The sequence below is a fragment of the Lynx rufus genome, unplaced genomic scaffold, assembly GCF_022079265.1.
Source record: "Lynx rufus isolate CCGP_SWC_20201006 ecotype Redwood Valley unplaced genomic scaffold, mLynRuf1.p SCAF_12, whole genome shotgun sequence".
NCBI lineage: Eukaryota > Metazoa > Chordata > Mammalia > Carnivora > Felidae > Lynx > Lynx rufus.
In genome coordinates this window covers 51,714,515-51,738,583 of record NW_025814826.1, presented here as the reverse complement: position 1 = coordinate 51,738,583, position 24,069 = coordinate 51,714,515, and the positions used below count along the sequence as shown (strand labels likewise).

Here is a 24,069-nt window from a genome sequence, read left to right as displayed (position 1 = left end):
CACGGTTTGTGAGATTGGGCCCTGCCCTGGGCTCTGTGCTGGCAGCAGGGAGCTTGCTTGGGATTCTCTCTCTCCCTCTCTTTGCCCCTCCCCCGCTCACATTTGTTCACTCTCTCTCTTTCTCTCAAAATAAATAAACTTTAAAAAAAAAAAAGCACACTGGGGAAGAGAAACCTATACATTGCATAACCAGAAGGGAGATGAACTTGGTCTCTAGGCTGAGCATGGAAGTAGCCTCAAGGTTTGGATTAGAACTTTAGTGGCTAGTGTTTTGGTATGTGTAGCTTTAATGTCTTTCCTTAACAGTCCTGTCCACTTCAGTCCGCTTTATACATTTACAAGTTGTTGAATTTTTAAAAACTGAATACCTGTGTATAACCAGCACCCAGATCAAGAAGCAGAACATACCAGTGAACCTTCCTGTAGCTCCCTTCTGGTAACTGCCCCCTCCAAGGGTAACTACTATCTTACCTTTTAGTATCATAGATTGCGTTTGCCAATTAGTTTACTTTCTATGAATGAAATCTTACGGTATGTATTCTATTGTGTCTGGTCTCTTTTTAACAGTGCACTTGAGTCACTAGTACTGTTGCTCATGGGTATAGATTGTTCCTCCTCATATTGGTCCATCGTGTGACTAGATCACCATCTCTTTACCCCATTCTGCTGATGATGGGTCTTTTGGATAGTGTCTGGTTTTGGCTGTAATGAATAGTGCTGTGAACATTCTGGTACATGTCTTGGTGAACACAGGTATGCGTTTCTGTTGAGTACATACCCAGGGGTAGGATAGATGGCTTCCAATAGCTCTTTTACAGTCCACAGTTGAGCCTCGGTGCCTTTCATTTTTCATTCGTTTTTCTTGCCTACCTAGGATGTCAAAAAAAAAAAGAAAAGAAAAAGCCACACTTTGCTAACATCAGCATTTGGCACATGGATGCTCCTCTGCTTTCTTGTTTGGTGACCTGTGTAGAGTTTCTTACCTCCAAAGCAATCAATTTGTACCGTTTCAGAAAAAAAAAAGTCTGTTTTTGGTACTTTAAAACTCCCCCCACTTTAGACTCTGGGTGGCGTTTGTCATTATTTCAGCAGCAGATTGTTTGGGAGAATTTTAGTTCAAGGCTGGCTGCCACCCACTCTCTCAGCAGAAGCTGTGGGACTAGTAAGTAAAGAACGACGTCTTACCCCTTTTCAGAGACCTTAGATGCCAGTGCAGATGTGGGCCTCCTTCTAAGTGAGGGACTCTGTGCAGATCACCTAAACTCATGAGGGCCCAGCTTTCCTCAAGAAAAAGCTGGGGGTGATGATGGTTCCTACCTTGGGAGGCTGTGGGGATAAAATGAGCTGCTCCCCTCCCCTCCCCTCTGCCTGCCGGTCCTGTGCCCTCGGTGCTGCACCTGGCTCCCCATTGTGGGGTGGGGGCAGGCTCCCCAGGGCGGAAAGCATGTCTGCACTCCCAGCCCTGAAAATCCATTTTCTTATTCTAACTATTTGCATGTCAGAGGAAAGGAGGGAATTTAGCTGGGCCCCTTCATTGGGGATTCCAGAAATACATTACATTGTGTTTTTCTGAAGAGATAAGTTCTCTCCTGGTGTTTTCAAATTATCATTTTAAAGTAATACAAAAATAATATCAAGTCTCTTAGATCAATGAAAGCCAAGTATAACTCAAGGGTAAGCTTAATGAACGGGGAAAAGAAGTGAGATATTTTGACAGACACTGATTTCCAAAGCACAGGTGCACACAGGGGCTAAAAATAGCATGGTGGCGTCAGCGTTAGGGGAAAATGTAGTCGGAAAAAAACAGGGTTTCTTTTCCAAAATCAGGTCCTGAGTAATTTGCAGGGATATGGAGGTAGCTTAAAATGGGAATTTGTAAAAACTATGTCAGTGTGTGTCTTCTAAGAGATTGTAATCATCATACACCTACACGTACAATTTTTTTTTTCAAAGCACCTTTGTAATCCGTTTTCTTAATTCCAACGTTTTATAAAATCTGTGAGCTAAGGAGGGCAGAGTCATAGGACAGACATCACCGGGTAGATGAAGATATACACTCAGAGGTCTAGACTTTTCCAAGGCCCTGCGGCTACTTAAGAGCCAAGGCCAGGGCTAGCTTGCTTCTGGTCTTTGCCCCCAGTGCTTTTCGTAAGCAGGGAGAATCAGGATTATACAAGTATAGGAGGACTTAAAATTTTTACTAGTTGTAATTATAGCTCATAGTAATGATGCCACTTGTGAGAGACATTGTAAAAACAGGGGTTTTGTGTCATAAACTCTGGAGTCAAGCTGTCTGGGATAAAATTCTACCTCCCCCACCTGCTAGCTATTATTTAACCTTTTCTCATTTCTATTCTTCATCTGTAAAATCCGCCCCCTGAGTCAGTGCATGTAAATGAGCAGAATAGCACACTTTTTTTTTTTTTTTTTAAACCACCCATCAAAATAGGGCAAGTATTAGTCTATCATTCCCCTTTTACAGATGGAAATTGAGGCCCGGAAGTGATAGCTTGTAAGCCAAACACTTAACATCTTGGTGTTCTCAAATCATTTCTGGTGAGAACTCACTCACAGTCCTCAAATCTTTTCCGTTAAATGATGTGTCTATGTTAAAGTTGTAAATAAATCCACATGAGTTTTAACTTACTTTGTTTTACTGGTTTAATAGAGGGTTCTTGCAAAGTCACTCTTCTGGGTGTTTTTATAAAGCGCGTTTTCTTCCGCAGGGAACGGAGCCTTGAGGGCTACATTCCTGTACTCGGAGGATGTAACGTGGCAGCTCTGTGTCCGGCCAGGCGCCACCGCCAGTGTCCCTCATTCCAGCCACACCCACACTGTCAGCAGTACCTGTTCAGTGCTCTTGTAGTTCTCTCGGACTTTAGTCGTTTTCCCAAGACCAGACCACCCCTCCCTCGTGCTCACTCTTTGCTTCTTCACATGACCCACTACCGAGAATATCTGGATGCTGGGGAGGAGGGGGGTCTTACATGCTTGCCAAGCGAGACACACAGCTCTCCAGGCAAAAGCCAGCATTATGCTGGCATTTCCGAAGGACTGGGAAGGTCGTCTACTTCAACCACTATTATTATTTAAGGTTGTTCGGGGGGTACTAGCCAGTGAATTAGACCAGAATGGAATGAGATACAAAATTTTATTTACAGATAGAGTTGTATACTTTGAAAGCCCAAGAGGCTCAGTTTTCAAATCTATTACAAACAATAAAGTAATCCAGTTAATACTACAAACAGTAAGGTAATTCGGCTTTGGTGGTTTGGTATTAGAGCTAGAAAGCATAGCTCAATAGAAAACTTCTAAAAGCTGTGAAAGACTTCTTCCTGGCTGGGAATGGTTATCACATCGATATAATAAAGATGCTGATTCTAGTTCTTTTGAGAAAATGAAATGTTGAGACCAGCAGAGAAAAACATGACAAATGTGGAAGAAAAACAGGAGGGGGATTATTTAAATCATATCACTTTACCAGATATTGTTACATATTATAAAACTAGACATTAAAATAGCTTGATATTGATAGGGGAATTCAGTTCCAAACAGGATAGCATTTTAATATAATAATAGATTTTAATATAAAAGGAAATAAATAGATAATGAAAATAGCTTTTCGGAGCACCTGGGTGGCTCGATTGGTTAAGTGTCTGACTTCAGCTTAAGGTCATAATCTCGTGGTTCACGATTTCGAGCCCCATGTCAGGCTCTGTGCTGACAGCTCCGAGCCTGGAGCCTGCTTCGGATTCTGTGTCTCCCTCTCTCTCTACCCCTGCCTGGCTCGCACTCTGTCTCTCTCTCAAAAATAAACATTAAAAAATATTTAAAAAAAAAAACAAGAAAGAAAGTAGCGTTTCAAATGAATGGAGAAAGTATGGGTTACTCTGTAAATGGGATTGGGAAAGCTGAGTGAGCACCTAGAAAAAGAAGTAGGTTATCTTCCTTACTCCTGAGACGAACATGAATGTGCCACGAACATGAATGTGCCACGGTAGGACTGTGAACATTTTGATACTCTTAAGTGGAGACGTAGCTTGTGAGCTACATGAGCATCCAAGTACACCCAACAGATACATTTGCCTACCTTAAATTACACTTTTACGTGTCAAAATATGGCAAGCATACCGTAAAAGCATAGATGAATGGCCAGAAAATATTTGCAACAATGAGAAAGGGGAATTTCCATAATATATAAAGAAATGCAAATCTGGCAGGAAAATGAAGAAAGGAAGTGCTAAAGTTTTAAAAACAGTTCGTAAATACACACTAAATGGTGACGGCGTGGAGAGAAGACGGGCATTAATGTACATTTTAGGAGTAAGTATAGGAGTTGGTTAAACATTTTTGTAGGCATTTGGCAATGTCTACCAAAATTAAATGCAGAAGTCTGTTAATTTAGCAGATTAACTCACAGGATTTGATCCTATATGTAAGTGTATAAAGAGGATATTCGAGAATATTCAACTGTGGCCTTGTAACGGTTTAAACAAATTTTGGACCTTCACATAAAAGGAATACTTTACAGCCAATAAAAATATTTTGTCAAGGGACTTAAACAAGGCATGGAACCATGCAATACAAGGTAGGATGAAAAAGAATGAACAGTAGTAACACATAATGTTATTGAAAGAAATACAAGAAACTGATTGTTGTTGATGGAAAGGGAATCAGGAGATGAAGGTCAGGAGGAAGACTTCCTTCTCATTGTAGACTTTTTGGTAAGTGTGTGTGTGTGTGTGTGTGTGTGTGTGTGTGTGTTGAGGGGATGGGACAGTTGTAAATTCATATATCCATATTGCCTAAATAGCACAGTGATTTGAATAAAAACATTTCTATTTTACTTCTACCTTTTGAAAATGACATTTTTTGGTAAGGTTTGTCACCCCTTCTTTCTCCCACAAGGAGATATTACTGTGCTGTTGGAGCCTGTCTTTATAATTCATTTTTGACAGGCTTCACTATGGCCCTTCTCCCAGTAAAGACTAACCATATATTTCCTTAGTATTGATTTTTTTCAACTTGATTAGGAATATTTATTGCTTATATTACATGATTTTATTCCATCGCTTTGCAGATTGGTATGATGGTAGCTGATGAGAGCTTTTCTTCAGTGTTCTTGAATTATATTGGTGGTATCCCTTTGGTTGCTTTCATCACAGAGGAGAATGTTTTGCAAGGGTGAATTTTGTTGAGTTAAAAAAAAAAAATTAACCAGGCTTGGAGAAACTAACCACTGTGTCTGTTTTGATCTGGACAGATTTGGAGGCCAATCACTGCCACCTTTTATTTCCCTGTGGGTCCAGGAACTGGATTTCTTTATTTGGTCAATTTATATTTCTTATATCAGTATTCTACGCGTCTTGAAACAGGTATGTTGTCCATAGTTGTCTTAAGATTTGTTTCTAATTCACCAGTTCTAATTTACCAGTTACTTACTGGAAGAATTCTGAGGGCAGTTAGCTTGTAAGGAAATGGCATATTGATAGTCAATGCTCAGTAGTAACTGTGCCAGGACTGTACTAGGCACTTAGTTTATTTGATTTTTAATCCTCACGACATCATCATGAAGCATAAGTAACAGTGTCACCATTTTATAGGTGAAAAAAAATGAAAGACCAGAGCTTAATACATCTTGTCCCTACCTTGTCCTTAGTGGCTGACTTGTGTGCCTCTCACTTAAATTTGACTTCTCACCCATTTCTGTCACATGGTACTCATTTGTCCTTTATTTTATTTATTTTTTAAGTTGACTTCACACTCCGTTTGGAGCCCACTGTGGGGCTTGAACTCACAACTCTGAGATCAAGACCTGAGCTGAGATCAAGAGTCGGACATTTAACTGACTGAGTGACCCAGGTGCCCCAGTCCTTGTCCTTAAATGTCAACTGGGCTGAAGTGTATATATCTCCCAGACTGGGGTTGAAAAACACTTCTTCATGCTATGAAAGCCTTAAGTTATTCTCTGTGATTGAATTACTCACTTTTGAAATATATAACTGGGATTTAATAATATGGTAGTTTATTAGATAGGACTGCCAATATGGTGTTATGGGTAAGTTTTTTTGTTTGGTTTTTTACAAAAATCTTTTCTTAAAAGTTTCTCGGTATTGTTATTTCCTTTGTACAATACCTCGTGTGCTGTTCTGAGTTGCTTATCCTGAGAGCAGTAAATTGATGCTGCTGGGTCAAAATGTGAACAAAGTTTTATTAAGCCTAAATGATTTTGAAAAGGTTGGCTGACTCCAGAGACCTTATAAACCTGCTGGCTGTTAGCTCAGGGTAGAGAATTCTGAACCACCCTTAAATCTAAGTCAGTTTGAGAATTGAGAATCAGTCTCATAACTGTAGGGAAGTAGAAGGATGGGCATTGGTGTCAAATGTGTTTTCCTTAAATTGGCATTTGCACAAGGTGCTTTTTAAAAACAAATCACTACATTAAGTGTCAGGTCATCGACTCTTACCACCGGAAGAGACCTAGCCCATCCCCTTAGTTTTACAGAGGAAAAAGAGGAGATTCAGGGAAGGAAAGTGGCTTGGCGGAGGTGAAACTGACCCACAGTCTCGCGACCACAGCAGGGGGCTTGGACCTAAAGCCCCCAGCATATGTGATTTTTATTCTCCCCTGTCCCAGTTGAACTTGCTAGTAATGCTGTAGCATTCTACCCCCTGGTGTAATTTCATTGAGGATTGAGCTATTGGAGTAGTATTATTTTATATCAGTAGGAAATTCTAAGTGTGGATGATCCCTGACTAGTTTTTCAAAATTTTGTTACAGAAAAACCTCAAATGTACACAAAAGTAGTGAGAAAGGTTAATGAACCTTTGTTTTCCTTTTTGTTGAGATGAAATTCACAGAACGTAAAAGTGACTGTTGTAACCGTTACAAAAAAATTTTTTTTTTTTTTAAATTTTTTTTTTTTCAATGTTTATTTATTTTTGGGACAGAGAGAGACAGAGCATGAACGGGGGAGGGGCAGAGAGAGAGGGAGACACAGAATCAGAAACAGGCTCCAGGCTCTGAGCCATCAGCCCAGAGCCCGATGCGGGGCTCGAACTCACGGACCGCGAGATCGTGACCTGGCTGAAGTCGGACGCTTAACCGACTGCGCCACCCAGGCGCCCCCAAAAAAATTTTTTTTAAGCATTTGTTCATTGTCTACGAGAGAGAGAGCACGAGTGGGGGAGGGACAGAGAGAGAGGGAGACACAGAATCAGAAGCAGGCTCCAGGCTCTGAGCTGTTGGCGCAGAGCCTGACGGGGGGCTCGAACTCACGAACGGTGAGATCATGACCTGAGCCGAAGCCAGATGCTTAACTCACTGAGCCCCCCAGGCGCCCCTGTTTTAGCCATTTTAAAGTGTACAGTTCTGTGGCTCTGGTCTCGTTACTCAGCCACTACCAACCACTGTCTAATTCAGTACATCTTCATTGCCCCCGAAACCCAAAGCAGTTACTCTCTATCTCCCATCCCCCCCTTTCTCTAAGCTCCTGGCCAGCACTGAGCTACTTTCTGTGCATACGGATTTGCCTATTTGGGACACTTTATGAGTCCTTCTGTGACAGGCTTCTTTCACTTAGAATGTTCTCAAGTCTGACCCGTGTTGTAGTATGTGTCCACCTGCCTGCAAGAACCCCTTTGTAACTACTCCTCACCTTGAACTGTTATCTCCTAGCTGATCTTATTTGATCTCTATTCATGTCTGTCCTCCCACCCCTGATTATTTAAAGCAAATGATACCAGACATGATATCATTTCATCTGTAAATTTTCTAATATTTATCTCTGAAATTCAAGGACTTAAAAATAATCCTAATGCCGTTATGAAGCCTAAATTGCAATAATGCCACGACCGTATTTTATTTGTAAGTTGTTTTCTCTCCATTACTTGAGGCCCTGGAACCCACTTACCCACCCCTCCTATCTAGTCAGGTAATATAACTAATTTATAATACCTGAATAACACTGAAGATCAATCTGTAGGATTATTAGCCCATTGATCTCTTTTATTTGCTTTAATTCTTTTAAGCTTCCCCCATTCCTTACTATCCAGTCACAGAGCATTTTGAAATTCTAGAGCTGAGAGGTACTATTTAAAATTTTATTGATATATAATTCAAATACTATACAGTTCCACCCATTTAAAGTGTACAATTTAGTGGGTATTCATAGATTTGTGCAATCATCACTATAATTAACTTGCGAATATGTCGTCACCACAAGAAGAAACCCCGTGCCCATTAACGGCCATTCCCCATTTCCATTCAACCTGGTCGTCCCCTTAAGCTTTTAGGCAACCACTGATCTACTTTCTGCCTTTTTAGATTTGCCCATTCTCTACATTTCTTATAGGCAGCATCATACAATAGGTGATCTTTTGTAACTGGCTTCTTTCACTTAGTGTTTTCCAGATTCTTCCATGTGCATGTGTTAGTACCTCATTCCTTTTTATTGCCAAATGAGATTCCCTTATATGGTTATTTTTCCATTTTTTTTTTTTAAGTTTATTTGTTTTGAGAGATAGTGCGAGTCAGGGAGAAGCAGAGAGAGAATCACTGTGCTGTCAGTGCAGAGTCTGACGTGGGACTTGAACTCACAAAACTGAGATCATGACCTGAGCCGAAACCAAGAGTAGGATGCTTAACCCACGGAGCCACCCACGTGCCCCGTGTTTTTCCACTCATCAGTTGATGGACATTTGACTTGTATTCGTTTTTCACTGTTATGAATAATGCGGTTCTGAACCCTCATGTTGAGAGGAACTTTTGAGACCTGCCCATTTAAAATAAGATTGCACAACGAGAAAACAATGGTCTGGAGAGGTGGTGACATGCCCCAAAGGTCACAAAGCTATTTGAGATAACATGTCTGGGACTGGAGCCCTGGTTCATTGATTCCGGTCTTCCCTCTGCCATACAGCCTCACGGTAACAGCCTGACAATGTGTTTGCCACCTGCATATTTTCCTACCTGAGTCAATGAAATATACAGCAGTGTTGGCTTACTTATAAGGTTTCTGATTTGAACTGGAAGACTGCAGTTTGAGACCACTTACTTTATAAATTCCCAGTTGCACACTTGCCAAATAATATAGTATTGTAATTTATGTGATTACAATAGCTTAAGTATTCAATCCGAAGAATGCTTCCGAATCACAAAGTCAACAGGAGCACCTGGCTGGCTCAGTTGGTAGAGCATGCGACTCTTGGTCTTGGGATCACAGGTTCAAGCTCCACACTGGACGAGGAGCCTACTTAAAAAAGAAAAAAAGAAAAGCAAATTTTACTAAAATTCAGAAATTAGCTTTGATTCATCATAGGGATCCCCATCATTGAGCTTCCTTAACGCTGTGGCTAAAGCGTGCCTTTGAGACACCAGGGGAGAAATTAGGGAAAGAAGGAGAGACTTTTGCTGGAAACTTTTTTTCTTTTAGATAGAATTTTTTCCCTGTCTTTTGGAGACTTGTTAGGATTAAAAAAAAAAAAACTTTTTTTAATGTTTTTATTTATTTTTGAGACAGAGAGAGACAGAGCACGAGCAGGGGAGGGGCAGAGAGAGAGGGAGACACGGAATCTAAGGCAGGCTCCAGGCCCTGAGCTGTCAGCACAGAGCCTGACGCAGGGCTCGGACTCACGAACTGTGAGATCATGACCTGAACTGAAGTCGGATGCTTAACCGACTGAGCCACTCAGGAGCCCCCCCTCCTTTAAAAAAAAATTTTTTTAATGTTTTTATTTATTTTTGAGACAGAGAGAGACAGAGGATTTTGTTTTTTAACTGACTACATATCATGCGATTATGAGGGGGTGTGGAGGGGAGGGAAGGTAGCTGTTTGAGCTAGAATGACCTTACAGTCATTTGTGTGTGGTCTCTGCCTCTCTTCTGGTCTCCCACCTGAAGGCATGAGGGCTCACCCTTAGAAGGGAGAGCAGGGCCAGTGTTGATTGTTCGGTCCAGGAATAAGACGGAGCCTGGCGTTTGGTGTGGTGACAAGGGCACTGGACTAGTAATTACATTTCACCCTGCTTCTAAGAAGCCATGTGATCCAGGTCATGTAACTTTATTTCCTCGTCGGTAAAAAGGGGGTATAGGTCTTTCCCTTCTACCTCCCGGATGTGGTCTGAAGGTGAAGAGTCAGAGTCTATGGGAAGGTTTGGCCGTGCCCTCACTCTTCCCCTCCTCCAGCATTGTTTTCCCTTGCTAGAATGTAAGCCAGAAGAAGGAGACTGAATCTTCTCAAGAAAGCCCAGTGTCAGACTAAGTGAGAGTGTGTGAGTGTGTGTGTGTGTGTGTGTGTGTGTGTGTGTATGTGTGTGTGTGCATCTAATAATAACAACAACAGTAACATTCTCCCAGCATAGTCTTGCTGGAGACACAGTGGCAGGCCAGACAGATGGGGTCCCTCCAGTATCAGAGCTTATGGTCTCACAGAGGGAGGAGGGAGACAAGTGATCACAGATGTGTCATCGGGCCACGAGGAGAGCCAGGAAGGAGAGGCCGACTAGTTGTGAAGGCTTCAGGGGATGGGGGCTCACTGGCCGTGGAACCGACTGCCCTCCCTGCGGGTCTTACAGCTTGTGGTAGTTGGAGGATGGTACTTACTGGAATTCGGTTAGGAGAACACAGATTAGCCTCACTCAGTTGGCTGTAGTTCAGGGCTTTATTGGAAGACATGGCTTTAGGTATTTTAAAAATTTTCCTTTTTTTTTTTTTTTTTTTTACTTGTGAGGAGAAGTTTAAAAATATTCTCATTTTGGCTTTCTCTAGAATTTTTTGAAGCATTTCTCTACATAGAAATCACTTTGTTCTGAAATTCTGGACCGTGACATTTGGCTTATTTTTGTTTCTAGGAGCTTTCGATGGGAGGCCTGCAGACTATTTATTCATGCTCTTTTTTAACTGGATTTGCATCGTGGTATCCTTTAGTCTGTGACTTTGGGCCAGAAAGAAACCATTTTATTTTCAGGTTTGGGAAAGTAGATGGTATTGTGTACAGCAGTTCAAATGATAGCATTTGCATCTTTGTTTACTACAGTTCATAATTAAGAATAATTAAAGTTCGCTTTGAGAGCCGTAGTCAATCATACGGCCCTTGAGTGGTGCATTCTTTTGCCATTGCCTTGGTGGGGTTTTCCACATTTGGTTCAATTGTATTGCTGTCCCTCTTGTTCCCAGTTCTCTGTGTTCTCACGTGTGACAGCTCGTTGACTGCAGCAGAGAGATTCCGTGCCATGAGACAGCTTTTGGAATCTGTGCTCCTTATCAGAAAGTTAATTTACAGCCAGCAGCCTTTTCTGATTTCGTTGCCGTTCTCGTCTTCGGGGCCTACATAGTCATTCAGTCCATCCAGGGGGAGCCGGCTCTGGGAAGGGCCACAGCATGTCTCTGCTGCATTTCAACCCCCGCTGCCAGCAGCCTTCCAGCTGCGGACCTTTACAGATGGTGAGAGCAGCAGAAAGGGCACGATGGCTCAGTCTGTGCGGAGCTGGTGAGCTCAGAATTGCTTTGGGGCTTAGCTGCCATTGAAGCTTGGCCGGGAGCCAGGACATGTGGCACTTTGGATGCCCTTTCCCCTCCTTTAAGGGAAGAAAAAAAAATTGTTTTGGACCTCAGCCATGCTGTGGAGCCCTGAATGTGAGTAGAATCATTATTTGTTTCAGGGCACAGGTATCGTCATCTTCCCGCTGGAGAAGAGGTGCTAAAATGCAGGGCAAGGCAAAGAGGATGCAAGAGGGCCAACTGAGTCGTGGGCCAAAGCAGTTAAATTCTCACATTTCCGCGACATCCTATAGTCTAATAGAATATTCATAATGGAGAGTATTCGATAACTTGGGATTCTGGAATGTTTTAAACAGTTTGAACTATAAGAAAAGTGTTTTCTTTCAGAACACAGGAATGAAATGAACTTATACTAGGTGCGAATTGCTTTGTTTGTATCTGATCTTTAACTTTATAAACCAAGATTACTGGCTTAGCAATGGACATGCAGGTAAGTGTCCCTTGAAACTGCCCTTTTACATGTTTCAGATTTACTTATTCATGGCCTTTGAGAGAAACTTAAATTGCATTTTGCAGTTATAGAATTAGAACTTCTTTGAAGGTCTTACATGAATTATCTAAACCATTACTTTCCTTGCTCATTTCTGGGTTCTTTATTATGTTTGTGCATTGAGAATGATGGTTTTCCAGTATTTTCTATGCATTATATGGATATGTACTTTTTAAGTTGAGAATATACAGTAAGTAAAGCTTTACTGCCTTCTTTTTTTTTTTTTAATGTTTATTTTTGAGACAGAGGGACAGTGCACAAGCGGGGAAGGGGCAGACACACACACACACACACACACACACACACACACACACACACGCAGAATCTGAAGAGGCTTCAGGTTCCGAAATGTCAGCACAGAGCCTGACGTGGGGGCTCGAACTCACCAACTGCAAGATCATGACCTGAGCTGAAGTCCGACGCTTAACCGACTGAGCCACCCAGGCGTCCCTACTGCCTCCTTTTCTCAAGTACCCGAGCTTGATCCTGATATTTCTGAATCCATCTCAAATAATTTTGTTGGATTTTATTCCAGGATTTTGTAGAATGCTTGGTATAATTGATTAACTAAAAGGATCAATTTGTAATTCTGATGATTGAATTTATTTTTGGTTTTTGAATAGCCATGTGAGAATTTGTTTGGAGGGGAGAGGTTAAAACAAAAACAAAAACAAAAACAAAAACACCCAACCTGGTAGATTCACGGTAAGCCTCTGAAGTGCCTCTGGAGCCTTGTGTTTACACGTTGACTTCTTTTGCAGTTGCTGATGATTCCTCTGATCATGTCCGTACTTTATGTCTGGGCCCAGCTGAACAGAGACATGATTGTATCATTTTGGTTTGGAACACGATTTAAGGTACTTTGACCTAGTTGGAAAAGTTTCCTTTTCGTTCGTCTCCACAGAAATCCCTCTTCATCCGAGAGGTGCACTTTCTGACTCGTCCAGAAGAGGTCACTGCAGAGCAACATACCATAGGCAAGCCCCCCTCCCCTGCTCAGTCCCCTGGTCAGTGCCCTGCGTTTCTTTAGCCCACCTGGAATCCTTCCTTTGCTGACTGTTACTTCTTGGCCCCTTAGGCATGTGTCCCTGAACAGTCTTGTGTCTGCGTGTATGATAGAGGGAAGGAAAGATACTCATGGGGAGCATTTCCTTTTAAAGTCTGTTATCATTCCCTGTTAATGTATTTTACACTTCAGCTAAAACAGATTTGTTTTTCTCCCCAGACACTTCCCGTTAGTTCCTTCTCTCACACTTTTCCACCCGTAACATCTTTGATTTTCTTCCTCTTGTAAATCCTACCTGTTCTTCATTTGAGTTGGGACTGAACATACTCCTGGGTTTCCTGCCTGGAATTAGTCTTGCCTTGGGGCTCTCCAGTACTTTATGTTCCAGAATATTTACCATATTCTGCCTTCAAGTTATTTATGTAGAACCCTTTCTTTACTAGTTTGTGAAGTTCCTTGTAGCTCCCTTAGCTCTTGGTATGATGTGTTGAATCTGGACAGAGGCTCGGATGTTGAATTCAACTGGGGAGCTTTCTCATTTGGGAGAGTATTAGTTCAGGGTATCCGTGTATAATGAGATAAAAATCCCAAGTAATTTTGTGAAGTATGTAAGAGAAGAACCTAAAAAGGTGGGATGTTTTTAGTTCATTGGCAACAGTTTGCTAGTTGGAGTCTTAATGTGGTTCTATTATGGGTCACGTTTTCATGAGTGTCCATAGGACACCCAGCTCCTTTGTGAAGCTGTTTGTTAGTATTCATTCAGCAGGGCAGGTATTGTATCTGATCCATGGGCATAGTACTCTGTCCCTCCAGTTACTAATATACGAATTTTAGATTGGAAGTTTTAAGTTACAGTACTGATGGATTGGTCTGAGAAATTTTGGGGGTGACTTTCCATAGGATTTATATAAAGCTCTTACCAGTATATCCTTACCCGTTCCAGCCCCCTGGCACCTGCGTCCTTCTTAGGGGTGGTTATTCATGTTTGTGTTTACGTTTTCCTAGGCCTGTTATTTACCTTGGGTGATCCTTGGATTCAACTATATCATCGGAGGCTCGTAAGTAAATACTCGATTTATTTAATTGGAAACAAATCCTTAAAAGACTTCCATTATTCTTTGTCTTCTCTAGTCTTTATGAAACTTTAAAGAAGTTCAGCGTCGATGCATTGGAACCTCAGACTTATGAAATACAGTTGACCTCGAACAACGGGGATTAGGAGTATCAACCTCCTGCATAGTTGGAAATCTGTGTATATTTTTTAACTCCCCCAAAAGTTGACTGTTCCTAGTCTCCTGTTGACCAAAGCCTTGCTGCTAGCATAAGCGGTCGATTAATGCATGTTTTAGGTTGTAACGTATTATATGTATCATATACTGTATTCTTACAATAAAGTAAGTTAGGGAAAAGAAAATGTTATTCAGAAAATCATAAGAAGAGAACATACATTTACAGAACTGTACTGTATACATGAAAAAACCCACATACAAGTGGACCCACGCAGTTCAAATCTGTGTTGTTCAAGGGTCCACTGTAATTTCATTTTGATGTAATTGATTACATCGCGGGACTTTAAGCACATTTAGCACTGAATGATTGTTATTTTGTTAGCTCATCGTTAGGCACAGTATACTTCCATGTATGTGCTTTTGAAAAATATTTCTGGATTCACTGTCCAGATTGAGCAAACCAGAAACTACTTTGTATCTAGGCTGACTCCTCTAAGAACTATGCGTGAAATTACTATGTTTTTTATTCTTGAGGCATTTCCAGAATGCCTTGAAAACTGCTCACCAGTCATCAAAATGCAGATTCTCAGATGGGAAGTAGTTTTGCAAGCGGTTTGATAGTACAGAAATTATAGCCAAATAGGGTCAAATTTCCAGCCTGGAATTCGAACTGAGAGGAAAACCTTCAATGTATCCAGTCAGAATTTTAAAAGGAAGATCTCAAGATGCAACTGTTCTGTGAACTCCCACTTATACTACAAAGTATTTTCCATTTTTAACAGATTTTGAGGGTCCTTGTTCTTAATATGTCTGACATACCCGCTCTGTGTGGTCCTGATGTCTGCAGCGTATTGACAGAAATGAGTGAATTAAGCAGACCGACGCTGTTTAGAGCCTAGCAAGTTCTGAGCGTGCTGAAGCTGCCAAGGGCAGAGCCCGGGAGTGGCTGCAGATGTTGATTTGTCCCTGACAGGAATCATGTGGCCGCAGAGGACAACGCAGGGTATTTGATAGTAGGAGTGGATCTATAGAACCTTCGAGGGCCTGTACGTAAGCCAGGAAAAACCGAAGGCAGTGTGTGTTTTAGGATTACAAGGTCAGCCACGCAAAGTGATCTTTGTGATGTCTTACATTCAAGGACACAGGAGGCGAGGGGCAAGTGCGGTGGCTCCAGGAATGTGCGAACAGGCCTGCACCGTCCCCCCACCTTCCCCACGCTTCTCTCTCGCTGGCCTTCCCATTTGCCCATGGTTTGCAAATATAGTACTTATGGCTGAAGCATTCAGAAGCTTTGCAGCTTGCAACTCTGGAGGCAAGGAAGTAGCATAAACAAGATTTTGAGGATGAGACGGGGCTTGAAAGAGATGTCGGAGGGCAGCTGCCCTTGGAGAGCACAGACCCCAGCAGGACTGGTTCCCCTTCCCCTCAGAATGCATTTGCCACGCAGACCACAAAAGGGCTCCCTGTAGAGCCACCACAGGCTGCCCGGGACCAGAAATGGGCCGCCAGGAAGGCTGTTTTCCCTTGCTGTTAGTTAAAACCGGCCACATCTCACTTCACTGCTTGAATGTCTTGAAACTAATTTGCCTCTTTGTTTGCAGGGTGATCAATGAGCTAATTGGAAATCTTGTCGGACATCTTTATTTCTTCCTAATGTTCAGATACCCGATGGACTTGGGAGGAAGGAATTTCCTGTCTACACCTCAGTTTCTGTAAGTATTTTTCTCTCTCATGTCACAGTCATTTATTTCACCACCCGTGTCTTAGGCATCCTAATCAAACTCCACGAGGGGTCGGATTTACCTCTGCGGCTGATGGAGAAATGTGAACCAGCAGACTTGTCCTGGTCCCACAGTCACAGGAAGTCAGGGATCAAAGCCACAGCCTTGTCTTCTCCTTGGAGCCCTTCTAGCTAGGGGCTGCTGCTGACTCCAGTCAGGCATCACAGGGAACATTCTAGCTCTGCTGAACAGGTGTGGGCCCATGTGCAGCTCCAGCGCGGCCCACAGTGTGCCAGGGGGCTGGGCACAGTAACAGGACAACAGTATATGCTCTGAGAGCATCAATTTTACACAAGATTTGGCCAGAGAAGAGGTAGGGGGATAAAGCTACCTCACTGGTTGGCAGTTTCAAACTAACTAACTTCCTTCCTTCCTTCCTTCCTTCCATTCTCCTTTCTTCCTTCCTTTCCTTCCTTTCTTCCTTCCTTCTTTCCTTCCTTCCTTCCGTTCTCCTTCCTTCCTTCCTTCCTTCCCTTTCCTTCCTTCCTTTCTTCCCTTTCCTTTCCTTTCCTTTCCTTTCCTTTCCTTCCTTTCTCCTTCCTTCCTTCCTTCCTTCCTTCCTTCCTTCCTTCCTTCCTTCTCTTCCTTCCATTTTCCTTCCTTCCTTTCTCCTTCCTTCCTTCCTTCCTTCTTCCTTCCTTCCTTCCTTCCTTCCTTCCTTCCTTCCTTCCTTCTCTTCCTTCCATTCTCCTTCCTTCCTTCCTTCTATTCTCCTTCCTTCCTTCCTCCTTCCTTCCTTCCTTTCTTGCTTCCTTCCTTCCTCTCTTCCTCCCTTCCTCCCCTCCTCCCTTCCTTCCTCCCTCCCTCCCTCCTTCCCTTGTAATCACCACACCTAACATAGGGCATGTTGAACCCTGAGATCAAGAGTTGCATGCTCTTCAAGTGAGCCAGCCAGGCGCCCCAAACATTTTTTCTATCAGATATTATAGAATGGAAAATTTCTGGAACTTTTCAAAGTGAAAGTGAGAAACTTGAGGTTTGTAGAGTGTAGGCACCATGGGAATGTGTGCTGGTTCTTTCTCTGCCGCTCCTAGGGTTTACTCAGGTGAGGAAGCTGAGGGCACAGCTTTGGTTTTGAGACAGACTTGGGTTGGAATCCCGTTCCCCTCATTCATCAGTTTTGATAATTGGGGAAGTTGCTTAATAAAACCTCCGAGCTTCAACTTGCAAGCCTGTACGCTGGGGGGGAAGCCGGGTCTCATCGGGCTGCGGGTGGTAAGGCAGGCTATTGGCTGCACAGTAGTGGGTGTTCGGTAAATACAAGCTCTTAGCCTTGTTCCTAAAGTTGGGGCTAGGGTGGGATTTCACGAGCCAGAAGAGATGCTGACACACTTAAGCATGTCAGGAGTGGGACCATTCTGTCAGTGAGGCAAAAGGCTGTTGAAGAAGGGACCAGTGAAATCACCATCTGGGTGTCACAGCCTGCCCGACAATCACACCTAATCTCCAGTCTGGGATATGCAATAATAGCTTGCATTAAAAAGCTTTAAAGAAGGAAAACCCTTTCTCATCTTGCTCGTTTTAATGTTTTGTGATTCATCATTCTTCCAAGGGGTCAGTGAGCAGTAAAACTTGAGGCCCCTTCACCCTGCTCCCCCTTTGTAATTTAGGGGTAGGGTTTTAAAAGCCTTCTTTTGTGACGTATTATATACAAACAGAGAAGTACACTTTTGTTGTGTGCTTTTTTTTTTAAAGAGCATGAAAGGAAACTTGTTTGTCTTCTGAGCCTTGAGTTGCCTTCAGGCTAAAAAAACAAATGACCAATCTGCTTTCTGATTATCAAAGGACACGATAGCAGCGGGTTTGGATTTTTGGTCTAGGTTTATCAAGTCAGATGGCGGATGAATTGATTAAAACACAACTTGGTCATTTGGTGGGCGGCCAACAGTTCTCTTACTTTCAGGGGCCGTGTTCTGACTTCACGGCTTGGAGATAGTTCTCAGTTGTAGGCAACAAAGCATGTGAGATTCTAGTGGCAAAAATCAGTGGCATGCCAAAGCCTGCCTTCCGTTTGAGCGCTCTCTGTTGGTGGAAAAGCCCTTCTGTTAAATTTTGCATACAGATCAGATGACAAAATGCAGCTCCTTGCAAAAGCACTAACTGCTTTGAAATTACCATAAATTTTTGTTGATTATGTATAATTGGGTGTCTTTTTGTACTAATTACTTGCATTTAATTTCACTATCCGTCTAAGCAGTGGCGATGGCTCCCATATTGTCTTACAGTGAGAAGCAAAGCAAGGCGGCCCTTTTTAAGTGTTCTGTTTCATTATACACTTTGGAGGAATATTATTGTACCAGAACATCGTGGATGTGGAGAAGTCAGGAGTTGGACAGACGTTTTGACTTGAAAACAAAGCCGTATTTGTTTAAAAGGGAAGATGGGGAGTTGTAGAATTCTAAGATCTATCACTGTTCTGCATTGCATTTCGAAAAGTAGATCGTCTTCTGCACGTAGTTATTTTTCTGTGTGAAAGGGGTTCGTTGTCTGGTTTCGGCAGGAATACAGAGGCGTCAGGGATGATGTGAACAAATGAGGACTCCAGTCCCTAACTGCGGTCACCTAAATCGCACCCCGTGTGTCCCGTCTGTAGCACGAAGCCTGTAGTCCAGTAAGTGGTACAGGCACACACTCTGGAACCAGGCTGCCTGGGTTGGAATCTGGACACTCGCTTTTTAGAAGGGTTTTATTTAGTCTTGCCTTGGTTTTCTCATTTACAAGATGGGGTAATAGTAGTGCCTGGCTCATAGGGTTGTGGTAAAGACGAGGTGAATTTATGCAGCACCTGGTGGAAGCAAAACGTTCTATGATACGGACGTGCTGTGCAAGCTTTTTGCTGTGGACATGTTACCACTCACGGTCTGCTCTTGGTGCCGTGAGGGTTTTGAACAGGGCTGTCAGATGACGGCCTCTGCCTTCTCACAAAATTTTAAACACTAGGATCTAAGTGGAATAGGTTTAAACACATTCTTGGGGCGCCTGGGTGACTCAGGCGGTTAAGCATCCGACTCTTGATTTCTGCTCAGGTCGTGATCTCGTGGTTTGTGAGCTCAAGCCCTGCATTGGGCTCTGTGCTGACAACGCAGAGCCTCCTTGGGATTCTGTGTCTACTCCTATCCCACTTGATCTTTAACTCTCTCTCAAAATAAATAAACATTAAACAACAACAACAACAACAACAAAACACGTTCTCAGTTTACTAATAGACAAGGAAGGGAAAGACTATGGAGAACACAGACCTGGGTTTAAGTTTTCTTAGCTGCTCTGGGACTCTTAGGTCATTAATCTGTAAGGTGGGAAGTCAGGTAAGCTTTTTGGACTTCAGCTTTCCTACCATCTTTGAGATGGAAAGAAGGCTGTCAGAAGACAGATTAGGAATGAACATTTAAAAAACACCCCAGGGGCGCCTGGGTGGCTCAGTCGGTTAAGCGGTTAAACGTCTGACTTCGGCTCGGGTCATGATCTTGTGGTTTGTGAGTTCGAGCCCCGCGTCGGGCTCTGTGCTGACAGTTCAGAGCCTGGAGCCTGCTTCGGATTCTGTGTCTCCCTCTCTCTCTGCCCCTCCCCCACTTGTGCGTGTGCACTCTCTCTCACTCTATCTCTCTCTGTCTCTCAAAAATGAATAAATGCAAAAATTAAAAAACACCCCAGATTCCAAGACAAAGTGGGCATCTCCAGTCCCCCTTGACGGCCGTGGGGCCCAGGTGTGGGCGGAGGTGCCGTGTGGGCCTCAACGTGCAGGCTGCAGATTGGTCCTTTGCAAATGAATTTCTGTTACCTCCTTTGATCCAGGTTGATCCATATTTAGGTCCATCAAAATGCTATGTATAGGTGGTTCTTTCTGGTCGTTGGGCTTGTGGGAGTAATATTTTTGTTTCTATACTGTTCCATATGAATTGCTTTTGTAATCAGAAAACGATTTTTTTTAGAGTGTGAATTTGGCTGGAGACGTAGTAAATTTAAGAAATCCGAAAAGTGAGCACAGTCTGTGGTCCGGGCATCGAGCTAAGTGCTGAAAAGGCAGAGTTAAGTAAGACATTGTCTTCCATTGGCCAGACTAATATAATTCAGTGTGACAGATGCCATGGGGATGCAGGAAAGGGAGACGTGCTGAATGGTCAGATCACCGTGCAGAAGTGATCATCTCGTCTTCTCTCCTTTGTTTCCCCCCTACCCCCGCTCCAGGTACCGCTGGCTGCCCAGCAGGAGAGGAGGGGTGTCAGGATTCGGTGTGCCCCCCGCCAGCATGAGGCGGGCTGCTGATCAGAATGGCGGAGGTGGGAGACACAACTGGGGACAGGGCTTTCGGCTTGGAGACCAGTGAAGGAGCGGCCTCTGGCCTGCCCACCAGCCACTCTGCTCAGATGAAGTCTCCTCCCAGTGCTGGGCGTGCTTAACCACCGAGTTCTAGCAAACGCTGTTGGACCTGACCCACACTGAATGTAGTCTTTCAGTACAAGACACAATTTTTTAAGACCTGAAGAAAAATATAAGTGTTCCTCGAGTTTCGTGATTCTCATTCAAGTCCTTACTGCTACGAAGAACAAATATCAACTGTGCAAATTTCAGAACTGACTCTCTTTTTTGGTGTCTTCTCTTCCTTTTCTGTCTCAATAACGGGTTTTGGCAGGTCCTGGTCTGCTGGCACCAAACTGGGAATCTGGGGTTGGGTCACTAAACCCTGGGCAAAGGGACTCTTACCTCTTTCTTGCACACCTGCCTCCCTCCTTCTTTTTCCAACCCCCACGTTTGCAGCTGGGGGAGGTTGCCCCTGAGATGGTTCTGCCTTTGACAAGCTCTCTTATTTATTGACTTTTGCCAAGGCTTGGGCTCAAAGAACTTGTCCACCATTTTCTCCCCTTGGTGGCAGAACTATAACAATAGGGGAAAAGACTGGACCAGCGGTTGGAGAGCTTTCTCTTTTGAATTGCTGGGACCCGATGTCAGTTGTGACCATTTGCCACTGCTACAGATGTTTTTTATTAAAAAAAAAACAGCACCGCTAGGCCGTGAGGACACAGATTGGTGTTAATGAGGCATAGGTTGTTGCTAGGCATTTTCTTCCTTAAGCGAGGGGATCACAACTTCAGTGGAGCTGCGTCTTGCATGGGGCCTAGGTGCAAACTGTGCGAGGGATAGTCCCTTTGCATCTCATGTAGGGCATGCTGGCTTTGCGTGTCCCCGGAGTAGTGGGGTGTGTTGTGCTAGGAAATTCCAAATCACACGTGCCCCGGGGAGTCGCTCTCTTTGAGAGGCACCTGGGCATCGGTTCCATTTCATTCTTATTCTGGATATATGTTTATTGAATAGTGTGGAGTGAGAACCTTATACCCTATTTAAATTGTCTTTTTTTTTTTTTTTTTTTTTTTTTGCCTCTCCCGCCACCTTGAATGGCCACATGCTTCAGTTAATGGTGAGGACACAGTTCCTCTGTACATAGGTCATATTATAAGAGCTAATATAAGCACATCTAAGTGAATCACATAATTTTGGGTTGTAATGGCTTTAGAATCACTTGTGTTTGAGGGTCTTTATTTTGAGCCATGAATGTAGAAGTCATGAATGTACATCAGACCAGCTTAAATACCCACAACTTTTTTTTTCCCCCCCGTAGGGGCTTTTTCCATCAGAGCTAGGCTTATCCCCCAATAAAGTTTTTTGAAGGCTATGGTGTTTCACAGTTTCTTATTTTCTGTTTTTATTCTGAAAGCAGACTGCTAGGCCTAGGAGCAGTGTTGAGTGGTTTGGCTTTGAACATTTTGATTGGTTTCTTCTCAGGAAACACTGTGCTCTACCAGTGTGACCGTGCTTTGCCCCACCCTTAAAACAGTGACGTGTGTGACACTAGGAAGTGGGGACCTGAAAGCAGCTTGATTTTAATAAAATTTGTGTGTACCTCTCCTTATTTAATTTACACGATAAAGGAGGCGGAGAGACTCTGAACCTTAACTGTCGTGTGTTTGTGCTGTTGACCTGTGGCCACAATAAAATTTACTTGTAAACTTTAAAAGCCATTATTCCTGTTATGTCACATGTGCCCTCATTGTACAGGAGTGGAAACTCATTGTAAGCGTAAGAACATTCTCATGACGAGTGAGCTCGAGGCCCTTGTATATGCTCTCTTAGCAATTCAGCTGCCTGAGAGCAGTCGTTTCGGTAAAGGTTACAAGTATTCTTTAGAATACCTTCGTTCAAGGCAGAATGTTCATTAAATTCTTCTTAAACACGTGTAAGGAGCTGATGATTTTATGAATCTTGTCTGGATTACCTATCTTTTTGGAATAATTCAGCTAAGCAAGCTAGTTGAGATTTGATTTGGCCAGGCAGGACATACAGTGGATTCTCTTTATGAGTGGGGGGAAAAAATCCTTATTTTGTATAGAGAACTTCCCCTTTTGTAACTAATTCTTTTTATTGGTAAAAATTGTAAATTAAAATGTACAACTTGAAGGTCGTCTGTCTGAAGTTTCCGTATACCTACCCTGCTGCCTCTTTTAGACACTACTTAATTTACGTGACCAGGCATTTCTTGGGCCTGTAGGAGAGTCCAGGGTTTTTTGCAATCACAGCAATGCAGCGTGTTTTAGGGGACCAGCTCATGTGTTGGGACTAGCTGTAGGATTCATTCCCGGAAGCACAGTTTCTGGGTTTTGGTTGGAATGAAGCAGCGTGCTTCCGAACACTGAGTTGGGCGCCCCATCCAGTTGTGGTGTGCCTTACGGCATTTCTGTAGCCTGCAGGTCTGACTCCTGGAACCCTACAGAATCAACCAGATAAGAACCTAGAGCCTGGAAGGCAGAGGCCATGATGTTACTGAGCCTTTTTTTTCTTGAGCTTGAACCAGCCAGGCCTTTTAGGTAGGCCCTCATCATTCATCACCAGGTGGGGTGACAGGAAGGAGGAGCGCTGCCCCCCTCTTCTGGCATTGGAGAAATAGCAGAAAGCTAGAAAGGAATGATCCTGCTTTTTAAAAGAAAAAAAAATCTTTTTTAAACATTCATTTTTGAGAGACCGCACAAGCAGGGTGGGGCAGAGAGAGAGGGAGACACAGAATTCGAAGCAGGCTCCAGGCTCTGAGCTGTCAGCACAGAGCCCGATGCAGGGCTCGAACTCACAGACCCCGAGATCATGGCCTGAGCTGAAGTCAGATGCTTAACCGACTGAGCCACCCAGGCACCCTGATCCTGCTTATTTCGGGGGGACAGCATATCGCCAGTATCCCCGTGTTCTGAGCTGCTTTGAGGAACACTGACTGAACAGGTGATGTGATTGCCAACCCTTCATTCATTACAACTCTATTTCTGAGGTCCCTTCCCCTTTAACATTTCCAGCATTAACTAAATAACAAAGCTTAACCTTGGGAAACATCTAATCCTCTGTTTGGACTTCATACCGTTAGTATCTCCAAAGGCTGGGCTGAGAAAACAAGTGCTTCCTGGCAGTTTACTTGTTTGCTTTTCACTCCGAGTGGCTCTGGTGATTGCAACTGCGATTTAGGGGAGAGTATCCTGCCATGCAATTCCTTCCATGTATGGCGAAAGCCCAGAATGACTCTCCATGTGCTCCCCTTATCCTCACAACTCCGTTAGGGTAGAACCCTATTTCCAGAAACAGAACCGGCTGCTGAATGTGACTGGATCACATTTACTTTCTGGATCATTTAATGTAAGCCTCCCATCTATGGTTTCCAATGTGGCTGTACCGGAGAATCACTTGGGATTTTTAAGGATGCAGATTTCTTGCATTGCTTCCATTCTGTATGTTTTTAAAGTTCCCAATGATTGTGTATTTCGGTTGGGCTTGGGAACAACCTTGTGAAATAGCATTATTCCCATTTCTCAGGTAAGGAAACAAGACTCAGCGTGGTTAAGTCACTTAAGACCAAGCAGCTACAGGCACCAAAAACAAGGCATGAACCCAGCTCTGAGTTAAGATCTCGGCTGCTGCGTTGCAGTTGAGGAAGCCAAAGGTCAGAATCTGGCATTAAGTGGCAAAAAAGATTG

The 24,069-nt window shown here is 43.3% G+C and overlaps 1 protein-coding gene across 3 annotated transcripts in view; it reads left to right on the top strand.

Annotated features, from left to right (window-relative positions):
* DERL1 (derlin 1) overlaps positions 1-22,516 on the top strand; it is a 28,064-nt gene extending 5,548 nt beyond the window's left edge. The window contains exons 2-8 of one of the 3 annotated variants that reach the window (XM_047074141.1): positions 5,264-5,375; positions 10,852-10,916; positions 11,964-11,990; positions 12,812-12,907; positions 14,062-14,114; positions 15,887-15,997; positions 20,252-22,516. In XM_047074141.1, the coding sequence (XP_046930097.1) occupies positions 5,264-5,375; positions 10,852-10,916; positions 11,964-11,990; positions 12,812-12,907; positions 14,062-14,114; positions 15,887-15,997; positions 20,252-20,390 (603 nt within the window). In that variant the 3' untranslated portion in view covers positions 20,391-22,516. Of the gene's footprint in view, positions 1-5,263; positions 5,376-5,821; positions 5,863-10,851; positions 10,917-11,963; positions 11,991-12,811; positions 12,908-14,061; positions 14,115-15,886; positions 15,998-20,251 lie in introns of those variants that run through there. The other 2 variants (XM_047074143.1, XM_047074142.1) reach the window with 2 other exon arrangements.
* The last annotated feature ends 1,553 nt before the right edge of the window (positions 22,517-24,069 follow it).